Below are 21772 nucleotides of genomic sequence, written 5' to 3' on the forward strand. Positions count from 1 at the left end.
AATAGTATTGAAAATTTGCCTTTCTGCAACTGATATCACTGATAATGAAACGAGTTGCATTTGTCATGTTGTGCTGTTCATCAATCTTGCTATTTGTCATTCCTATTTAAGCACTTGCTTCTGATTATTTTCATGTCATTTTTTTTCCAATAGTGAGTATTACCATTAGGTTATGCATCGATTTTATTGTTATCAAGCTTACTCATCATTGTTCACTCGTCCGTATATGTTAGCTGTATATTACCCCATTCATGTAATCATGGAAAGTCCCCCTGTCAGTTTCTCCGACAGTTTGGGACCTCCTGCTGTAATATGCTAACCATGTAACTCAACTGAACTGTTTTAGTAAACTTGACTTGTTTAGGCAATGCCAGTGAGAGCCTATTCAAAGACATATGTAGGGTAGGCAAGTTTCTCAAACAACTCCTCTTCATAGACAGCCGAAAAATTTTGTTGTGTCGTGTAACGCAGTAAATACTCCAACTGAGGTTTTAACAGAGTCCTGTTAAGTGGGAATAGAGTGTTGGATGCTCTGTACATTGCAAGACAAAAAGCAGTTTCTGAGGATGACAACTAAGCATGGAAAGCTCGTTCGAACAACACGGGTCATTCAAAATTCCATTAACAAGCTAAAGGATTATCAGATTTCATTCAGAACTTTCTTTTAATCACATTGTGGTTTTGGGATGTAAAACCACGATTATTACTATTATTATTTTTTACTTTTGCCGAATTTTTGACCTAGCTGTATTTCACAATGTGCATTTTTTTCATTCCACTCAGCATGCACTATCTCACCGAGTCATCCAGAGTTTGCTTGCTTTGCTGTTTCAATTAAAGGATTTTGGTTACAATAAGGAAAATACCTCATATGAAAGTTTGACTTAAACTTGCCTAAATTTAGCAATGAATTGAGGTATGAAATTGCTATGATGAGAACATACGTCAATCGCAGTGTCCATCGTTTCGTGTACATACATAGCATGCCACTTGAGCAGAGGCATTGACTCGGCCATAGAAAGTGAAACAATATTGCGATTACTTACGAGAAAACGCTGCCAACTTTGCAAGCCATCAAACAAACCTTGGTGTTCGAAAACAAACAACACATGTGCAATGGGAGCCAATTGCTCTGCAAAGCCTTCGTGGCCACATTTATTCGAAAAAAAAAAAAGTCTTGTCACACAGAATCCCTCCAAACCATAATAAGTAGCTTTGCACCATCTGCTGTCATTCTTGTCCATGTGCAAAGCTGCATCTCCTCATGCTAAAACGAATGCCTGCTTCTCGGACATACTTATCACACGAGCAGCAAGCATAGAAGTTAAATAGATAACTTTCAAATAAATATTATGCTTGACCAACAAAGTACAAACAAGAGCTTCTGTAAGGGACAAAAGCAGACTTCAGCACTCTCCGCTAATAATGTGCTGCAAAGAAACAATTAACCCACGTTGCAAACAGCACCATTGAAGAATTGACGCTAAATCGACCGAAACAGTCATCTGCTATGGTACAACTTTACTGCACATAACTCTTCATTCCCAAGTGCGCTTTTTTTCTTTCGTAAATGTGTGCACCTGGTAGTCTACCAATGTACAGGAATGGTACAAGTCGCCCATTCCATACAGTTGCTTTCTCCTAAGGTGTAAATAACCCCTTGGCGTGCTTTTACATTTAAAGAGTAAAATTCGTTTGTGCGTGTTCCGCTTGATGAAGGTTGTTTTATCAAACAGCTGCTGCTTCAATAGATAACTTAACAGTTGCAGCGTTTGTTTTACCGTGTTACTGCAGGGGCTTTCCAAGAGCTGCCCCATGCAGTGTTATTGCCAGACTCGAGCGGTATTTTTCGGCGAATACTTTTAGAGACTAGCTTCGTTTTCACATGCGAATTGAAGAGGCTAAGTTAAATTATGCAGCAGCACAGTCAGCTATGTAAATGGATACATCTGGTGCTGAACTGTGGGCAATCTCGCGAAAGTGATGTTCTCTCAAATAAAAGTTATCACCCAAGAATACTGCCCTGGTTAAAGCAAGAAAGTCATACAGATATTTCTAGCTTTGTGTAATTAAGCCATCGTGGTTGTACTGTACAGACAGTACTAAATATTTGCATTACTAGCTGACAACAGCACCCAATGAATAAAAGCAAACAGTCAACTGTCTACAAGAACTTTCAAGCACTGGTCTTTCGAGTCCTTGCCACCCAGGATAAATCAGCTTGGAAATCTTGTGCAAGTTGAAACTGCTTCAACAAGTACTGTCCTTTAATGCAAGCATTCTGCTAACCTGCAAAGAGCAGTCCCATGGTGCCCCATTCTAGAATTTCTTACCTACATAGAAATCACAAGTGCCATGAACAGTACAAGCTTCGTCTGATTTTTTTTTAACAAGTACAGCAGGTAAGTAGCAGTACAGAAGAGAAAAAAATTCTCATAAGAAAGACAACTGCCCATAGCAGCAAGAACTTCATCACACGTTGATTGTTGGCCACCTTCCTACCCTTCCATACTGCGTTTATAAACATGCAAAATCTTTCAAACTTTGATAAAAATCTCAGACTAGAAAGGATTCCCATTCCTAGGCAGAGCCCCCTCTTGCATCACGCTGAAGAGATGCTGGACATGAACATGCTGCAGCAATTCAAAGTAGAAACAGCACTGTACGACCTCAAACAGGAAAGGGATAGAACTTATTGCGAGGAATGTACGCTGAGTGGCGGAAGTTCACAGACCATGCAAGTGACCAGTCACTGGTTGCAAAGTATGCCAGACTTCTTGCAGAAGAATCCTTTGCATTTGCTGCATGCAGTTAAAGTGAGTATAGAATGTACCAGTGGTTAAAGGTGCACTGCAAGACTTTCTGAACACAAAAAGGGTACATCTGCACTCTGCAGCCAACGCTGACAAGAACGTGTCAGCCAAATATTTTTATTCCGCCTGCACACAGTATGGAGCCCACAATCTCCTATAAAAGATGTCTCAGTCTCATGTTAGTGTTCGAAGTGCCCTCTACTTTAAGCCATTTATGATGTCAAAGCACAACAGCTAATGGATTCCTGCTGTTGGATTATTATCATGAACTAAACCCAAGCAAAAGCTAGCACAAGCATGCAACACCTGTGCATGCTTGCTAATGGGTCCTGCTTGCCCTGTTGCCACTCATTTGTTAGATGCCAGTGTTCAAGGGTAACCACCCAAAAGCAATGAAATAGCATGGAGCAATACAGGCAGGGCACTGCTATTGGCATTACACCGGCTGATAGGAATTGCGTTTAGGAGGAGGGAAAGCGAGCATTGCACTCTACCTTCATTGTGATGAGCTCTTTGTCAAATGTGTCTGTGTAAATTCATTCTTTAAAAGGCATTGCAATCAATACAGTATTTGAAGTTTTAATGAAAAGGTGTCGCGGGGCCCCTTCAAAAGTTAAATGCACTTGAATGCATGCCTTCGCCTCATCACATTATGGCAAAGTAATGCTTGATACATAAGAACACTAATTTTCCAATCATTGTTGGTCTCGATGAGGACAGACTGGGCCAACAACATGCTTATCTGAGCATTAAATGCAAACAAAATCTGTGTAGTTGGAAGGAACTATTTCTATGTAGTTGCCTGAACTGTTAAATGCGTAAAATACCTTAAAGCACACATGCCCCATCATCAACACTTGCTGTGCATGTATGGTTTGATGATGCGACAGGAAGAATCTGCCCAGTGGTTGAATACATTAGTGCAAGAAGTGCAAAAAAAAAAAAATACAATTTTCATGAATCATTGTTTTACCACCTTCATTTACCGCAGTATGCAACATATAAGGCTCCATTCGCTTCATTAATGGATGTCTGCGATACAGCTTTCGGGGTCTGCTACTCAACAGCGATGCCCACGTAACAGTTCTCTCACCACGGTTCAATGCACAAGCAATGCAAAGTAGTGTATCCAAACTGTGACCCCCCCTTGAACTCTTGGCTGCGCAATGTGTTCGGTGGCAGCAAAAAGAGGTGTTGAATGCACACTGTAAAAAAAAAAAAAAGTGTTTCGCCACAAACCACTGCAAATGCATTCAACTTGTGCTAAGGTACGACACTCATCAAACACCAAATAGAAGTACTAGCATTTTTCAATTTGTAGGCACACTTTTTTGCTGCAATATACACATATATACGCTTGCATCTTGTTCCGTATGGAACTTATAAGATCACACCGCCATGTGAAATTCATGTCCGCTCACTTTCACACCCTGTAGGGCTCACTAGGGAGTATTAGATAACTTGTAGAGAGCGTTTGTGTGCACTTATCGTGCCGGACGACGCAGCCATAGAGAAACACCTCATTCTTTCTGCCATGCAGTCCCAACCTGTCCCTCTAGTAGAATGCCTTGTCACTAGCGACCAGACCATGTAGCCGCTTCTACCACCCTGATCATTTTCCTTTCGTCTGTGGCCTCTAGACCATCATTTCCACCATTCTTGCATGCAAAACTGGCTCAGTGGCTTGAAATACGTAGCACTACAAGTCTGACAAGTCAAGTGAAAAAGTTCAAGAAGGGCTGTGCTGCGAATATAGAGCATTTCATAACTCTAGCGTTTTACTGTCTTGCTTGCACTGTGAGTAATGGTCTCAATTCTCGTTTTTATAGCAATTCACATTTCAATAAACAAAAAAGAAAATGACCGTTAATGTTGGAACTTCTTTATAATTTGCAGCTTGCAGTGCATGCCATCTCACTTGGTCTGCAAACTTCAGAAGCCACAGGATACCTAGCAGGTCTCGCTCGTCTCATAGTAAATAACTCTCCTCGCCCGCAATGTACAACTCTGCCGAAAGCTCAACATCTCGAGGAACGTAAACGCTTTGTCTGCTTGTGTGCCAGCAGTAGCAGCAGCTGTGGCAGCAGTGGGGAGCAATGGGGTGTGGAAATAAAGCAACGGCTGCAGAATCTTGGACAGCGCCTATGTCTCATTTTCTAGCAGATGCAGCTGCCTTCTTCGTCCTTCATCACTTTTGGTGGTTCTTGGGGCTTCAGCGGAACAGCTGGTGGAGGGGTGACAAGTCAAGGCGACTACCACACACAAACAAATGCACACTTCATTTTTTCTGAAAGACTGGGCATGCAAACACCGACACAAGAAAGAAGTCAAGACACCAGAAACGCCGAATATTTCCTTCTTATGTCCGTGTTTGCACGCCCAGTCTTTTAGAATGAATACTTACCAACTAGCTCAGCTCTCTGTTATTCTAAACACTTCATTTTCTTCCATTTCATTGCGTGCAGGCAGGCAAAAGGAAAAGAGAAAAGAAAGCAAACGCCACACCACTGCTCTCACATTCAAGGCACGCAGTCTAGCGTAGCTCAGGTTTGATGAAACTTTCGACATTCTTCAAGGCTTCTCAACTTTACAACCAAACGCCAGCTTGTGGTGCCTCGATGAACGTCTACTTCTTGGGAAAATGAAGCAAAAGCTACTTTGCCTACAAAGCTTGCAAATGAGGAAATCTAAAGCATGCTTACCGATTCAGCTGTACTCATTTTGTCAGGCACTTGCCAACGTTTTGAATAATAAATGTAGCAGTAACGGGTTCTCAAGCTGCACTTAGGATTGGTACCTTTTAATGATCTTGTGTTGTCCTCTGCATATATTCGACCATCGCACAGAACAATGAAATCTTGAACTGTAGATCTAGATATGCAATTAAGACTACCACTGTTCTGTGCAGTAGATGAGGACATGGGTTCTAGGAGAAATCAGATTTTGCATGTATGCAGACATGCATTTAAGGCAATTTTTCTAAATGTGGCAACTAAGAAATTAAGGTTACAGTTAGGCAATGTATCAAGGAACGCACTATTTACTTCTTTGAGCAAAGCACCAAGGATTCTGTCATAAAGCAGATTTTCTTCTCAATCCATCAATATGCCTTGAAATTGAGGACAGAAGTTAAAACTTGCGATTGCAAGCTTTGCTGTATACTTGCCAATTTTAGCCTGTGTGTCTGGAATTCCACCTTTAAGCCGAGACTGTGGTACATATATGGTTGCACATATGCTCATACTATGGGTGATCACAGATATACAAGTGCTTAATATGATGCCTCCATGCTGTGCATCTGGGTCGTGGAGACATGGCTACTAAGACACTTTCATGGTAGGGCACGTGCAAGTGTCAGCTGTGCTACAGCATCTGGCAAGACAACTTGATGCATGGAACATTTCAATACTGTACATTACTGTCAAAGTACAATCACATCCTAGGATTAGCTGAATTTTGCCTTTCCCTAATTTAAAACAATGAGGCTTGATATTTATTTCTGAATGGCAACAGTGAAACAATGAGGCTTGATATTTATTTCTGAATGGCAACAGTGCACAAGTGAGCTTTGAATAAGTATAAGGTAGTTACCACTACAATTTTGATTGATTCGTTACTCATTCAAGATGGCCAAGAACAATCTAAATTTAATTCTAACGTGCAGGGGAGGCAAAGGTTCAATTGTGCAATAACGTGCGAGAGAATATTAACCAAAAAATTTAAGCTTGGTAGCCATGGTCACGAAGACCCGTTAAGCAAATGGTGAGAGATGAAAGAATGCATGGTAATCTAACTGTGGTTCAACATAACTAAATTATACTCGCAGATGCCATTCTTATTGAAATAGATGTAATAAACAAACTTCTTCTGTAAGCGGGCATTTCTACAGTAGAAATCTGAGCACGTAACCACAGCACAAACTGCCTCAAGTCCTGGGACGCAGGACCTAAGTTCGCCATGGACACTGAGAAAATGTTTCCCCTAGTATTATTCATGGGCCCCTGGTAGGCATTGCAGGCCACTCTGGTGCACCTGGCCACACATTCTCTGAGTAAAAGTATTATTATTACCAATATTTGGCGGAAAATGCAAAATTGCAACCGCAGTATAAAATGTCGCAAAGAAACATGTTGGGAAAGAGTTGTGTGCACTTCTATCTGTACAGCTAAATTGTGAAGAGGTTTATGTGACTAAGCATACCCGCTCTCTATGAGCACTCGAACCTCATGTAGTTCTGGTTTACGTTCACATCCGTAAACGCTATGTAGCATTGTATGACTTGATGACACTCCTATATTCCATTGCCCTGCGTCCAAATCATAGCACAGCCTCCATTCCGAACATACCTGCGGCAAATGCTGCCACAAAACAGCTTGGAGGAAAGAGAGTCTTCACAGACAAAAAAAGTCTCTACAAAGTACGAAAAAGAAAAAAAGTTTATATTCTACAAAACGAGAACAAACAGGGACACAGAATGATAAAGTAATGCAGATCAATGAAGGCAAACAACTCGCACAGTATGACAAACTTCAAACATCGCAAGAGTCCGTTAAAGAGTTTAAATAAAAAGAAAAAGTGAACAATGGCTGCTTCCGAAAATGCAACAGCAGAGTTCCAGAAAGGCTTAAATAAAACAACGTAGACAGTAAAGCACGCCCAAACAGCTAACAATTACAAAAGCCCCTGCGTGTGTCTCGCCTCTCTACAGCAGATGCTAACTTGGATGCGCGGACGTTGAATGCACACATGTTCAATGCCTGCAGCTCCAACGATTGCACGAAAACAGAGCATGTGTTACAGCCAACTTGCCATGAGCCCAAGGACAAAAAAAAAAAAAAACATCGCTGCATCGGCACAAACTGTGGCACCTGTATTCCCACTTTTTGTCGCATTTTCCGTCCTTGTTTAACACTCGGCGACCACCGATTTCTCCTGCCCACTTGGCTGCCGGTCAAATGCACGTGTACATGGCGTATGCGTGCCAGAGATAAATTGCATGTCAGTGTGTCGTGTGTGTCTAACGATGCGCGTTGCGTTATGGTGGTAGTGGTGGACGGGTTTAAGTGCAGCACAGCAGAGCAGCGGGTGTGGCGTGGCTGCCTTTTTTTTCGTTCTCTCTTTTTCTTTCTTTGCATTTTCCGTGTGGACCCAGTCTTAGCAGGCGCAACCGCCTTCGGGACGCGGTGTTTCCGTGGGACCATCTTTCAGATCGACGTCCACGACTGGTGGTGAAGAGGGAAACAGAGGTTGGGAGGGGAGGGGCTTTGAGTCAAGGAGACCAACGAAAACAAACATGACAAACCAAAATAAGCAAAAAAGAGTGAAATGATGCACACCATGCTGCATGCAGGAACAGTAGCAATCAGCTATAGGGATGTGCGAATCAAATGCATAACTCAACATTCAAGCTACGTGTTTGAGTACAAAACAGAATATAACAAAAAGTGCTGGTTTGCACTCTCGAGGCAAGCAATCATGTGCCTATTTACACACTGCTAAAATGACACTGGGCAACCAGAATGAAAATGCATCACACACCTACTTTACATTCATGAACTATAGCAAAAGGCACTGATAATGTATTATTGCTTTCTTGTTCAAAGGTTCACACTTACATTATGAAGCCTAACTACTAGGTATAAGACTGTGTATCCACTTTTTGCCGACACCAAAGATGTTTGACCAACTGATAAGGCTTAGTATCTCAAGCAGGGTTACATATGGGCTGTAACGGGCATCACAGTTAAGGAATTCAGGTAAAGTTTTGCCACATTAAAGCGCTCAGCCCTCAATACATGCTCTGTAACATGGTTATTTGACTGCTCGCACACCAATCAATTTATACTTGAAACCCGAGTCGAAAATGGCCTAATGCTGTTACTCTTATGTATTACAAAATAATATTCGCACAGCCCCAATAAAATAGCCATAGAGACAATAAACAAGAAAACAGCACACACCAGAATGAGTAGCCAAAAATAAAGAAACAGAGAAATAGGCAACACATGCTGCACAAGATTAAGACATTTCGTAGAAATAAAAAAGTGTAGAAAAAAAAAAAAAGAGTATATAGTCAGCTGCAGGATAACTGTGAGAAAGAAAGGCACCACAGCAAACAGAAGACAGCCTGATGGTTTCACTTTTAGCGAGACCTTAAGCTGACAGTGGAAACTAGAGTGCGGCTGTAAAACTGTGCAAAGCCAGTGACATTTTATGTGCCTCAGACCTGCTTCCATAGCTTTCCCTTCAAAGCCACAGAATGTTGTCAATGAGTATATAGTTTCTCTCTGCATGCCTGCGCAGTGCGTCAAAACCAAGTCTGCAAGGATTTGTAGTTGCAGTGCTTCCACCAAAGTATCAGCTAAACAAACTTCTCCCAGAGAAGCGCTAGATCGCAGAGTTACGCAAGAAAATAACACAATGCTTCACATCATGCTAGTCTACCTTTAATTTCCAATAGACACACTTCTGTTACCAGGTGTTCTTTGGAGCCCTACTTTTAATTATAGAGTTTTTAAGGTCCCAAGGCAACGCAAGAGCTACAAGAGACAGTTGTGACAGGGGCTCCAAATTAATTTCGACCACTGGGGTTTCTTTACAGCGAACCTATGTAAACAACTGCAGAGCTGCAGCAGTAAGGTCTTTCTGTGAGGGCTTGTGATGACAGTATTGCTAAATCGAAGAACAAATATGACAAATACTTAGGAACACTTTAACATAACAGATATAATAACTGTTAAAAGCGCCAATATTTCAGTTTAACTATGAAGAAAACAGCAGTATGACCAAGACAGTTTCGACAACCTTGAGTTTTCGATGTGCCTCAAGATCTTGCAAACCGGATGCATCTGCACTTTACTCTCATCAGTATGCAGCAACATGCAACATGAAAGTAACAAATCGCTGTGCCTAAAACTTAATGTATAACAGTTGTTAACGGCTATATACATGGTTTCAATGTTTCCTCTGCCAGTGTGGGTGACCGATATCACTGAGTGCATCACATTCAAATAGCCATGGTGCCACTGCCTGCACGAGTGTGCACGAAGGTACGTTAGGAGACTATTGACATCCCGCCAGAAATATTATTGCTTAAATTTTTCTCGCTTTCAGCTGCTTGGTAAGCGCTCAAAAACATTCTCGCAAAGGCATGCAGAAATGGAGAGCAGCAATGGCGTTATTATACTACAGCCTATTTGAGCGTTGTTTTGCCCTCATTCTTTGCTGCACAGAACTGCCGATGTTATGCCCATGAGTAGCACAGAATTACGAAAACATGGGAGTAAGAAAACGCCCATTCACGGCGCATGACTCAATGAAATGCTAATACGTGCAAAAATCATGCAAAAATGAAGGGAAAACATTACGAGCCACACTTCCAACGTGCTTTGCAGCATGCTGCCACTATGTTCATTTCGCACTTCAAAGCGGAGTGCTAACACATGTGAATGTAACTTCAACCAACAAGTGCGTAAATGTAGGGATGTGTAGATAATTGGTTTATGTACCAGGAGGTTCACCACTTGAAGATGCAAGTAGGAGTAAAACATTAACACCAAAGGAATGAATGAATGAATAAATAAATAAATAAAATAAATGAATAAATGCCAATGAAAAAGAAAGGATTGTTACCCGTACAACAATAGCAACAACGAGGTGCACAGAACACGCCAGAAATGGTGTCCTAGCTTTCAGGAATTCAATCGTGGTATGTCAAGGAGTGAGATGCAGTTGTTGGAATAATGACATCTTCAATGCAAGGAATATAAAAATCATTGACACCAACTGAATCACCATTGCAGGAGGTCAGAGAAACATCCCATGCATATGGGCCGGCTCATTTGTAATCTTCAAGCCGTGGTTTTAATTGTGGACACAATGGGTTGCAGTCTAACCTTTTACAAGACCTTACAGACAACCTCGAAGAACAGTCTTGCTGTCAGCACGACAACATCGATCCAACACTGTCTTGTCCCGTTCTGTTATCCCAAACTAAAGTGAATACCACGCGGCAGGTACTTCAGCCATCGTTATACTCCAGTCATTATGAGGTGCAACATGTACAGGCTGACCTAGATCACTGCCACTTGGGGAGATACGCCAACAATTTGCTAGATGTGGCAGTTGTTTTAGAGTTGCAGCAAAAGGTGTGCTCCCTTTTGCTTTGACAGCTATGTAGATGAACTTTTTTTGCTCTGGTCGTCAATGCTATCTTGTTTTGGTCTGGCCATCCTGCCTTTTATTAGTGATGGAAAGAAGCTGCCCCACTTAAAGCTTTGCAGTTTCATTCTCATTCATGCCTCAAATCCACAATAAAGGTCCATACTATTAAAGAAGTTAGTCCCAGTAAAGAGTGACAAATTACTACAGACTTCTCCGGCTTCGAATAGATGTGACAGCACCTCAGCACGTGTATTTCATTGCACTCAGCCAAAGTATGTCCTCAGAGCCCCTGCAATTTCATTCAGGATACCGAGTACATGTGGTGTAACCCACCGCCAAGTGAAAACAGCGGCCACCAAGCCGCAGCGGTAGACCAGCGAGCACCGACATGTGCTGCCAGATCTTTCGCAGACACAGTATAAGAATCACGCAGCATAAGAAGACGAAACACAGTCTGCAAGAGCACAGCATGATGAAGTACTGCTCCATAGGTGCAGACATTGAAATGAAGTGGCCGTCAGAGGTTCGCAATGTGACTTCCAATTAAATCACCACATCATGAATGTGGCAACCCTTTTTGACTCTCAATAAAAACATCGAAAGCTGTAAAACCATTGAACAATGCAAACACAGAATGAAGAAAAGATCTATGTCCAGTGTTTGTGCTGATCAATATTCAGCTGCTTTACAAGATCTACCGACGAGCCCAAATGAGTGTACTCCTGATGCAGTACACATTATGCACCATGTCACTAATTATATTCGCCACATTATGATTGTGGTTTGACGTCGAATAGAAATAATGCGAACTGTAATATGCGCTAACTATCACTCAAATGCGTTTGACACCGTGTAAACCACAATAAGGCGAGGCAAGGAATGAGCTAAACCTTAGCAAACGTCACAACAAGCCCTCAACAAGCCCAAGTGCCACAATTCAGGTAGTTTTGGCTACGAATAAGACAGTGACTTAGTTAGCCACTCACTTGCCTAACATTTATAAAGTGGGGACCAACGTGATGATACTGTTAAAGAGAAAACATATAATAAAATGCAAAGGTGCATAAAGCACAAGAGTTGTCACTCATGAATAAGGAAAACCAGAATGCAGAAAGGATACTGTCTTCTTTCGTTCGTTCCGTGTTCTCCATTCCTGGCAGGGCAGCTGCTACACGTCTGAAGAGCTGTGTGACAGAGAGAGAAGCATTCAGCTTAATCTCCCAGCACTGCTAGGCATGCCACAGATAATGTATGACGTAAGCCACTGAAGTTATATGAACTGATATTCGTAATGCAGATAAAACAAAAAACACAGACTTTAAAGAAACGGCTTGATTTGCCACACAAACACATGACTTGGCCTGCTATGTTCTTAAAAACGTAACCCTTCAAATTGGAATGTGTGGTAAAATGGTTGCTTAAAACAATCACTGCATTGCACACTCAACTGTGACGCAATGTGTTAGGGCTATTTTTTCAAGAACTCCCTACGAGTAGTTTTTAAACATTTGTCTCGTAAATCTCTGAGAAATCACTCTCAACAGGTAAAAAGTTCCAGCTTCAGCAGCTTTCATGACGTATTGGTTTACAAGACAACAGAAACATTGCAAGGACAACCTTATCGCAAACTCAAAGATGTACAGTAAGATTCACTGCTAGGAGACTTTCTTCCCAGACAGGAGCAACTTGTGTAAATCTGGGTACTCTGCTACTACGAATGTCATTCTGCACTCAACGGTCAATAAAGTCTATGCAGTGAAGCATAGTGACGGCAAATTCCCTGCTACAACTTGTCACAAGCTATTCCATTGGTCGCAATGCATAAGTTGCTAGGCCCAACAAGAACTGCTACGTTGGGAGTTGGCCACCAAAGTTTTGGTTACATGCCTAGTCAATGTGGTAGCAACTCTGTTTGTGGCAGTAAAGTTTGCGGCACTGCACATGTGGTTTGTGCCCAAAACATTATATGGCAGCTGAAATTGCAGTCACTGGCATTATACATCTGTGCTACATATGGCCATGCCATAGGAAAGTCTTACGCAGGTCTAAGCAATAAGATGCCTGAAAAATTTGTCGACGACTGTATCAGACTTTCTTTCTTATAGATTATGTACAATATGGAGCACGTGCAAACAAAATTTTCTTTGCTTGAAATGATATTTTGGATCCCACATTTTTCTTATCTCATAGCAGAAAGCACCCCAGTGAATTAAAGCATGACCAACCAAATTTCAGATTTGCTTCTTTATATCATTATCGTCACATGTGCTGCATCAAGGTTAAGATTACAGAAATGGATGACCGATTGTGGTATCAAACCCCTGTCTTCCAACAAAGGAACCCCGTGATCTAACGATAAGCCACGATCGCACACATGCTTCTCTCATGACGAAGTTGCTCTGTCAGTTTCTCACTCTTCTCCCTGGCCACAGATTGAAATGCGAGAGACTGCGTTACATACATGGCACTGCCTCCGAGACTGGCCCATACTATACATTAGAGGAACTGCTCCAAAGATAGTGCAGTCCATGTTTAATGCTGTCACATTCAAACCCGAGTGCACAAGTTCTTGTCACTATCTCTGCCACTTCTTTCCTTATGTTTTTCAAATGATGTTAAGCTTCAAGAGCAATATAAGCATTTAATATCATGTGTGGGAAAAATTAAACGGATGCAGAAGGCCGATTGAAGAATTCTGCAAGTCTTTTAGTGCTGAGAAAGCGTGGTTCCCTCACCTGCTTGACATTGTAGCCAGACTTTGCACTGGTTTCTATGAACATAACATTGAGCTCTTTTGCCTTCCTCTCGCCATCCTCTGTCGTCACTTGCCTGTAAGTGAAGCAGAGAATGCATATAAATGGAACACAAAAACAGAAGACCCTATGAAAACACTTCCAAATTTCCCACATACTGTGTACCATATGACAAGAAATGCTTACCTCTTGTCAGAGAGGTCAGTCTTGTTGCCAACAAGCATGATTATGACATCATTCCCCCTTTCCGTCCTCACATCATCTATCCACTTGGATGTTTGATGGAATGAGTTGGCATCTAAATCAAAAGTGGGGTACAGGTTACCGACTGTTAACAGATGAATAATTTAAACCCAACAAGCGCAGCATTCTTTTATAGCTACACATAACGTGAATGTCAAACCAGGACAGGAAAACATCTTGCCACCATATTGTTATGAAAATTGTACTAATTTACAGTACATGGATGTCAGGTGTAGTTTTTATATTGTCACTAGGAACCAATCAGTGATATCCTGAAGAAAATTCTGAGTGGACACGAACTGCCTCTACGCTAGCGCCATAGTGCCAGAGATACTAGGAGGTTCTAAAAATGGCGGCTGCAAATAGCTTTGTGTCTCACAAACAAAGTGTCTCTATCAAAGCGTGTGCACAGAACTCTTCTAATTGACCAATCAATGCAAACTGGCTTCATGGCTACAGTGCCCATGAGAGAGAGGTGGTCCAGGAAGATTTAAGTACACTACTTCTAAGCTCCCTATGGTACAGCTTGTCCAATGAAAGCAAATGGTAACTTATTGGGCCCTGCCTCCTTAAGGGTCAATTCCCTGACCTGAGACAAAAAACATTTGCAAGCTTCAAAGATAATTCACAAAGTAACTAAGCTTTAACGGGACAATACGTAAACTCCAGTGGCATTAACTAAACTAATTGTTCACAAAGTAACTAAGCTTTAACGGGACAATACGTAAACTCCAGTGGCATTAACTAAACTAATAAGTTTCTGTCTGTAATACAGCTCAATTGTTGTGTTACACTGCTACGATAGCACAGTTATCTATCAGATTGTACAAGTTAAACTTAGGCCACAAAGCAGTCAGCCCCTGCACTGTTTGAATCTATGCAAAACATAGCCCGCATGTTTTTTCGCGATAGATAAAGGACCCATGTTTACTTAGGAAGAACTTTATTGGCACCAAACATTTCTATGTGAGAGAAGTTGATGGGCAGAAAATTAAAGCAATAACTTACTGGTTATGTCATAAACAACTACAGCAACTGTAGAATCCCTTATGTAACTTGGAATGAGGCTCCTAAACCGCTCCTGACCTGCTGTGTCCCACAGCTGTAGACGGACCTGCACACGAAAAGAATGTGCTTCATTCACCTGAACTCTTTACTGCGAAACTCTATATGATGCTTCTGTAAGTAACCTACTTGATAGAATAAAGATGACTGAGTTTCTGTTCAACATACTTGCCAGTGCACTAAGAAATTGATACTCAACACACTTGCATGTTGTCTAACAAATTCATATAAATAATATACACAAAGACATAAAAAGACAAAATAAGATACACACTGACAACAGATACTTAATGTGTTTAAGAATTGGCCTTCCTCTCTGTAACATTTTCCTTGCATTTGAGAAAATGAATGCTCTAAAATATTTTAAAAAAGAAGGGGGGGGAGGGGAGGAAATAACATACAGCAGTACTAAATATACCAACTCAAATGCCCTTTAACTGAACTAAAGTGAACTTGCTTAAACCTGGCATTGGTTGAATTAAACAGCTATAGGGCACTGGTTGAAATTGACAGACATCAAATGCACCAAATTTCTTCCATATGAAAATTGCATGTGCGATTACAGGCAAACGAGGCAAGCTCTAGCAATGCAAGTAAAGAAATTAAGTACGCTTTCAACTATTCATTCCAAGGTTTAGTGCTGCACTTTTTCCATAGGTGTGACACACATGCCAGAAGCTCAATTTTAGCAATTCAGTTCACAGTGGAGAAGGTAATCAGAATGGTGCCTTGTAATAAGCACTTGTAGTTTTAATGAACATGGCCAGCATGTAAAGGCACTGCCTACTTTATATTCGTCTTCTTGTACTGGTTTTCTATGCTGTAAAAATAAACGAAATTTCAGCTGTTTTTGTTTGTTTGGCATTATCTAACACACACGAGTAAACCTAAATTAATAAAGCAACTACACATTAATCTAGGCTTTCAGTTTCATTCGACCCGACAATGCAAGAAAAGTTTATAACTACGAAATATCTAAGGAATTCATCGTCAAATGAAAGCACAAAGGAGGAAACTTACTGTGCGGTCTTCGAGGTACATGGTCTTCGACAAAAAGTCTATGCCTATTGTGGCCTGCAAGGAGATTGAAGTGGGAACTATGACCAAACTGCCCGACAATATATGCAAATATAACTGTGATAGCAATGTCAACACTAGCTACATTACTGTCGTCGCCATTGGCCTGTACGTGTGTGCTTGGCTGTAACAGCAACAAAGTGGATACATTACCATACTCCGATCAATCAGCTATAGCAAGCCTAGGGCAGAGCTCTTGCTTCGGCAGCTGGAGTTAGTGTTGTGCGCACATTGCAGTGCGTAAACTGGCCTGAGTCGAATGAAGAGCACAAATGTCAAGCTAAAATCTGCCAAATACTTTACTAGTTGCCAACCAAACGGTACCGGTCACTTTGTCTAAATCTTGTGCAGCATTGATACGTAATGCCACTTCAAATTTTTATCATTATGCCAGCGGTGTGGCACGCATGGCATTTTCCAGCACACTGCCTTTTTGCTGCACAGCAGCACTTGTCTCACTAGCTGCATTGTGACATGTCACTTCTATACACCGTTTGAGCACTGGACAAGAAGGAAGCTCGAATGCATTGCTAAACTGTATTGTCTCTTTCAATGCTTTGCCTTTGCGCAAAACTGCAATTCTGTTTCATCTGCAAATAATGAGGCATTTTCTTGTGCACTCATGCTAAGCAAAAAAAAATCTGCCAAAGGCATCTGTAAAAAAAAAGTGCTGCACAGGACCTTACAGAGCCTGTTCCATTACTTTTTCTTCAGAAACATTTTAGTTTTTAATATTATGATTAATGATGTCTACCTGTCAAGATATTTTGTATTGTACTTTGATGCTGTTGTATATTCTTGAAATTTCCAAACAGCAGGATCTCTTTCCAATCCGTTTTTATACTCCATCCCACTCATTTCGCAATGCTTAGAAACCTTTTCACCTCTGCGCAGGAAAATAATTGCACGAAACTGTGAAATGGACACCACTAAGAAGACACACGGACAGATCGAGCACAATTACTCTGTATTCTATGCAGGCAATTATTTTCCTGCACAGAATGAACCAACTAGACGTCCCTTTTCACCTCGTTCTGTAAGTTTACCACATGTGCCTATCATATTCAATAAACTCGATTGATTTTTAAATTAATAAAGCCCCGATCGAAAACATTTCAAGGAAGTCAAGAAAGTGCGAAGCTGCTTATTCCCATTCTGTCGTATAGTTTGTGGGATCACTACATTTTTATTTCTGTCCAAAGGCATTTCAGCAGGCACACTCAGCACCAGATGCCGGTGCCCTGAAATCTAGGCAAACCTTTGTGCATTGTAAGCAAAGATTATCCCAGCCCAAAACAGACACATTTACTTTTGGAAAAGCTGGCAACATGCACTGGTGCCTCATGAAGCTGCTGCATCACGGTTACGGAGGATAAAAATTATTGTTGTAGGAAGTAGCTTGTAAGTCTCTCACTGGGATCTAATTGAGAAGAACCACAGGACAGACAAAAAGGAAAGACTAGTACTAAAGATTTTATAGGTTTGTTTATTTCTGTCTTCAGTGAGAGAAAAAGAAGGATGAAAACGGCGTAACACACATTTTACCTCAACCAAATTCATTTAAGAAACAATCACAATCTATGCTTTTCCATAAAAGTAAAAGTAAAAAAAAAAGCTGCTTTTTGAGAGTAAAAATAGTTGCGACAACTCAAACCAAATAAAAAGGTGCTTATAAGGACAGATTACATTGCGATAAAATAAATATTAAGAAAATGAAGTTATAAGCACAATTTTAATAAAATAATCGAAAGGCAGCTTCAGACATTTGAGAATAAGAAGTGTTTCTTTCTAGCTGCCCAAAAGTATTTAAGTCAGACCTATATAAATCATAGCGATGATGCTGTTGGCATTTGAGTGTACACATTGTCAGCCTGAAAGTTAGAGAAATTTTCACAGCCTTATGCAAAATTAATCGTTCACATTTCATTTTTTGATTATAGCTGGCTGAAACAAATGAGTGGTTTGGAGCCCATTTGCAAAACGATCTAGCTGAGCGTATAGATTTTTGTTAAGAAAAAGATTCTTTGAGCTGGTAGATCAATACTTTACATTTCGAAGCCCTCCGAAGGAACACTTTTTTCAGCAATATTTTTGCTTTCAGTGAGCCTTTGAATGTGAAATATTTTCTTTGCTCAGCTAGACCATATCGAGGTAGGGGCCTAAACAAATAAAAGCTTAATTAACGAAACTTGAATTACACATGAAAATGTGCAAATTACTCTGTATTGTAAGGCTGCCAGTCGAGAGACTTGAATGCCAACAATTTCGTCACCATGACTTATATATGCCTAGATTAAAAAAATTGGTACAGCTGAAAAAAAAAATGCCCAGTACAAATACGTAAAAGGGCTCTGTGCCAAGATTCGGGCCTTTTACAAGTGAAGTTTGTGCAATGGCTTATTAGTGGAAGCTACATTAGAGCCAGGCCCGTAGCCAGGAATTTTTTCCGGGGGGGGCGGGGGGGGAGGCACTTACTGAAAACCTTGACTATTTCAGAAAAACACCTATTTTCATTACTTATTTTTGGTAAAAACACCTACTTCACCAAAATTTCAGGGGGTGGGCGGGCTAGCCCCCCCCCCCCCCTGGCTTCAGGCCTGATTGAGCTAACACATGACCCTCGAATACTTGGAGTGAACTCTCTGAGCAGTTTCCTTCCATCAACCATGCTACAGCAAGACGACACACGTGTATAACAGAACAGCAGCATGCCTGATGACATTGTGAACAGACAAAATCAAAAGTCTATCAAAAGCAGCTGCATGTCATTCCAAACATCTGTGCTTCGGTGCATTGCACTACTCTTTCTAGCACGTACGCAATGCAATAATAAAAAAAATCTATTTGGGGAGCTCACACGGCTTAGCAGTGCAAGTACATTTGTGTGATTTTTAAGTATTAATGGATGACATCACGCTAGCTGCCATTGCGGTTAAAACTAGGCTGCTGCTAAATATGATTTCCTAGGCATGGTCGGTGCTTGAAAATGAGTGGCATTTCCCATGCCAGTAAAGGTTAACATTTTCAACTGCGTATCTGCCTTATTTGACAAAAGCTCTGCAAAAGCAAGCTAGTTTAAAAATATGTCGCACTACTTTTAGTGTAGTATAATTCACGCCACAGAAGACCCTTTCAAATCAATATGGCGTTGAAAAAAGAAAAAAGGCCATCAATTCATAACAGGTCCAATGTAGAATGCACAACATTGTACCTCACAAGAATTCTGACACAAGTGGTGACCAATTTCCTTCAAATGAGCATTCAACAAAGATTACGAAGTCAACACAAGTACAAAGAGACATAGTGATGGGAAATAAAGAACACACCTGGTATGTGTTATCAAAGCTGTCATACATGAAACGTGTGATGAGGGAAGTTTTCCCAACTGAAAGAAAAGGAAAGCATTTTCACTTTATTGCAGCAGGTTTTATGTTTCGAATAACTGCACCAAACTAAGTAGCTTCAAAGCACCTAATACAAGCACCTTCAAAAGAGCCTGTGACCTCAGTCCTATGACACATTGTGACTTCCGAACTGTAGAAGCTTCTGGCATTGTTTGTAGATATCATTGTTCTCCACAGTCAAACTAAGTGACATGTTAGACGCATCACAATGACGTACGTACATATGCATGTACCAATTATGATACAAACACACTGAATGCTTACACGTGCACATTTTACTCTGAATCGGTAAAACGTGCATCTGTTTGCAGTCTCAAACACGGACGAGGCAGGCATCAAGGGCAAAAGTTTTCCTAACGTGGTTAACCTCTCTGCCTTTCACTCTCTCTTTTATATGGCCCAACAATTTATTCTGGCCTCTACCATGATATCCTATCAGCGCTGCCACGTGAAACATTTCCTAGCACCATAAAACAGATAAGCACAATACTGATAAAACTATGACCCAAATGTGCAAAACCCTTTAAAAGAAACAATAAGAACGCAGATACGTTAAAAAAAGGCACGGCAGTAGCAAAATGCTTTTGCAAAAACATATTCGCTTGCCCATGTTTCGCTTTTACGAAATCCCCGTAATAACGAATTTTCAGCTATTCAAAGCCATGAACCTCATTTTCTATGGTGATGTGTGCTCGTGAGCATCCTGGTACGTGCGAAGTGCTGTCCTATTCCTCTCTAGAAGCCGTCGCGATAAGTGATTGTGCCCTGCGTCGTCGGGATGCGTACCACATACCGAATCGCGGAGGCCACGGAAACCGAAACCGGCAGATCATAGCGGCAACTTAACTGGGCCGGCGCATTTCCGCATAGGCGGTTTGTCGGCAACGTAACCAGCTGACAACGTATTAATCATGCGCCCAAATCGCATTCATGAGCGAGCGCGCACTCCATTCAAACGATCGGTAAGAAGAGAAAAACAAAACTAGGTTAGTCACTTTCGTCCGAGCCCCTTTTCCTGCTGGTGCGTTTTTGTTACAACCCTTTTTTTATTCACCTCTCTCTATACTCGTACAGCCAGCTCGCCGTCGAGGTCACTTACCCCCACGCAATATTTTTTTTCTTAACCGTCAGCCAACCGGCTAGCGACCAGCGGACGCTATGAAAGTAAAATCTATCGTCGCCATCGTCTGAACAGTTTTCCGATACGTCACCATCACTACGTTAACTACTTGACCATTTGTTTTTATGTACACCCTCCATGAAAGGAGAAAGCAACATCTCAACTTGCATATGTGGACGCGTGATCTAGATAGATGCGGTCGCACCTGTTTAGCAGGCGCGCGCGGCTTCTGGGAGCGAAAGAAAAATGCTGAAAAGAATTTCAGTAGTGACCGCATTCCATTCGGCCACCGGACAGCACCCTGGGCAGACGGATGGCTACACTAAATTCACGCGAAACGTCGACGTCATCCGGTCCATCGAATTTTGCTCGAGCGAGACAGCCGGGCTGACCGATCGGTAAAACAGTTCGAAACAGGAAAGCGGAGGCGTGGACCGTCGCTATAAATTGCAGCTCTCGGTCTACGCTCTACGGTGCGCTTTACAGACGTAGCATGTCCAGGCATGAAAATATAAGCCGATTACCACGTACACGCCTGGTGCAAATTTTTTTCCGAAACTTCGGGAGCGTCGAATGAGTTATTCGGCGAAGTGACAGTAGGCCTAGCCCCGTGTACTGCAACGGGACCCTCGCTCACTATCCTACGAAGCACCGAGGTGCTTTCCGCTTTCTGGGCTCAGGGGGACAACGCACGAGCTCAGGGCGCCGCCTTAGAACGAAGCACGATCAAACGGGGCGTCCATAAGACGCGCAATTCTAGAGGCGATTGCGGAACCGGGCGTCACGCCCGCTCCACCAGAGACCGGCCTACGTGGAAGGGGCAGGGACAAGTTCGACTCACCGCTCTGTTCTCCCAGGAACACAAGCTTGAACTTTCGCAGAGGGTTGCCGAAATCACCAGAACTGGACATTGCTGCGTGGGCGGGAGGAAACATACGAGAGCCGCACACACACGCCGCCAAACACGCGCACAAGGTATCCGGGGACACGAGCCCCCGCTCAGATATTTCCTTGGCCCGTCGAATATCAAAATCCAGTGGCAGACGCTGCGTAACTTTTTTTCGTCTTTTCTGAATGGTCTGCCGTCGAGGATTTCTCAGCACCTATCCTCGCACGCAGATCGATTAGACTGGT

General features: G+C 41.8%; 1 protein-coding gene across 2 annotated transcripts; it reads right to left on the reverse strand.

Moving 5' to 3' along the window:
* Window positions 1–1112: 1112 nt before the first annotated feature.
* On the reverse strand, window positions 1113–21716 carry LOC119387809 (ras-related protein Rab6). 2 transcript variants are annotated; one of them, XM_037655326.2, is made up of 8 exons: window positions 21480–21716; window positions 19441–19499; window positions 16058–16111; window positions 14981–15086; window positions 13916–14027; window positions 13712–13805; window positions 12097–12160; window positions 1113–5037 (listed from the first exon to the last, which is right to left on the reverse strand). In XM_037655326.2, the coding sequence occupies exons 1-8, from the start codon at window positions 21571–21573 to the stop codon at window positions 4970–4972; spliced, it is 651 nt and encodes a 216-aa protein (XP_037511254.1). In that variant the 5' UTR covers window positions 21574–21716; the 3' UTR covers window positions 1113–4969. The 2 variants fall into 2 exon arrangements, with proteins under 2 accessions (XP_037511254.1, XP_037511253.1); XM_037655325.2 differs by lacking the exon at window positions 1113–5037 and adding an exon at window positions 7237–8035.
* Window positions 21717–21772: the final 56 nt, after the last annotated feature.

The sequence above is a fragment of the Rhipicephalus sanguineus genome, chromosome 3 (genome assembly GCF_013339695.2).
Source record: "Rhipicephalus sanguineus isolate Rsan-2018 chromosome 3, BIME_Rsan_1.4, whole genome shotgun sequence".
Taxonomy (NCBI): Eukaryota; Metazoa; Arthropoda; class Arachnida; order Ixodida; family Ixodidae; genus Rhipicephalus; species Rhipicephalus sanguineus.

What these genes read in the sequence shown, in the direction of transcription:
- LOC119387809 (XM_037655326.2), bottom strand. Translation starts at nt 21,573, where the DNA reads ATGTTTCCTCCCGCCCACGCAGCAATGTCCAGTTCTGGTGATTTCGGC. An exon ending in TGTACCTCGAAGACCGCACA is followed by an intron (nt 15,087 to 16,057) that starts GTAAGTTTCCTC and finishes TTTCGTGTGCAG; the next exon opens with GTCCGTCTACAGCTGTGGGA. An exon ending in CTGGCTACAATGTCAAGCAG is followed by an intron (nt 12,161 to 13,711) that starts GTGAGGGAACCA and finishes TCTGTCACACAG; the next exon opens with CTCTTCAGACGTGTAGCAGC.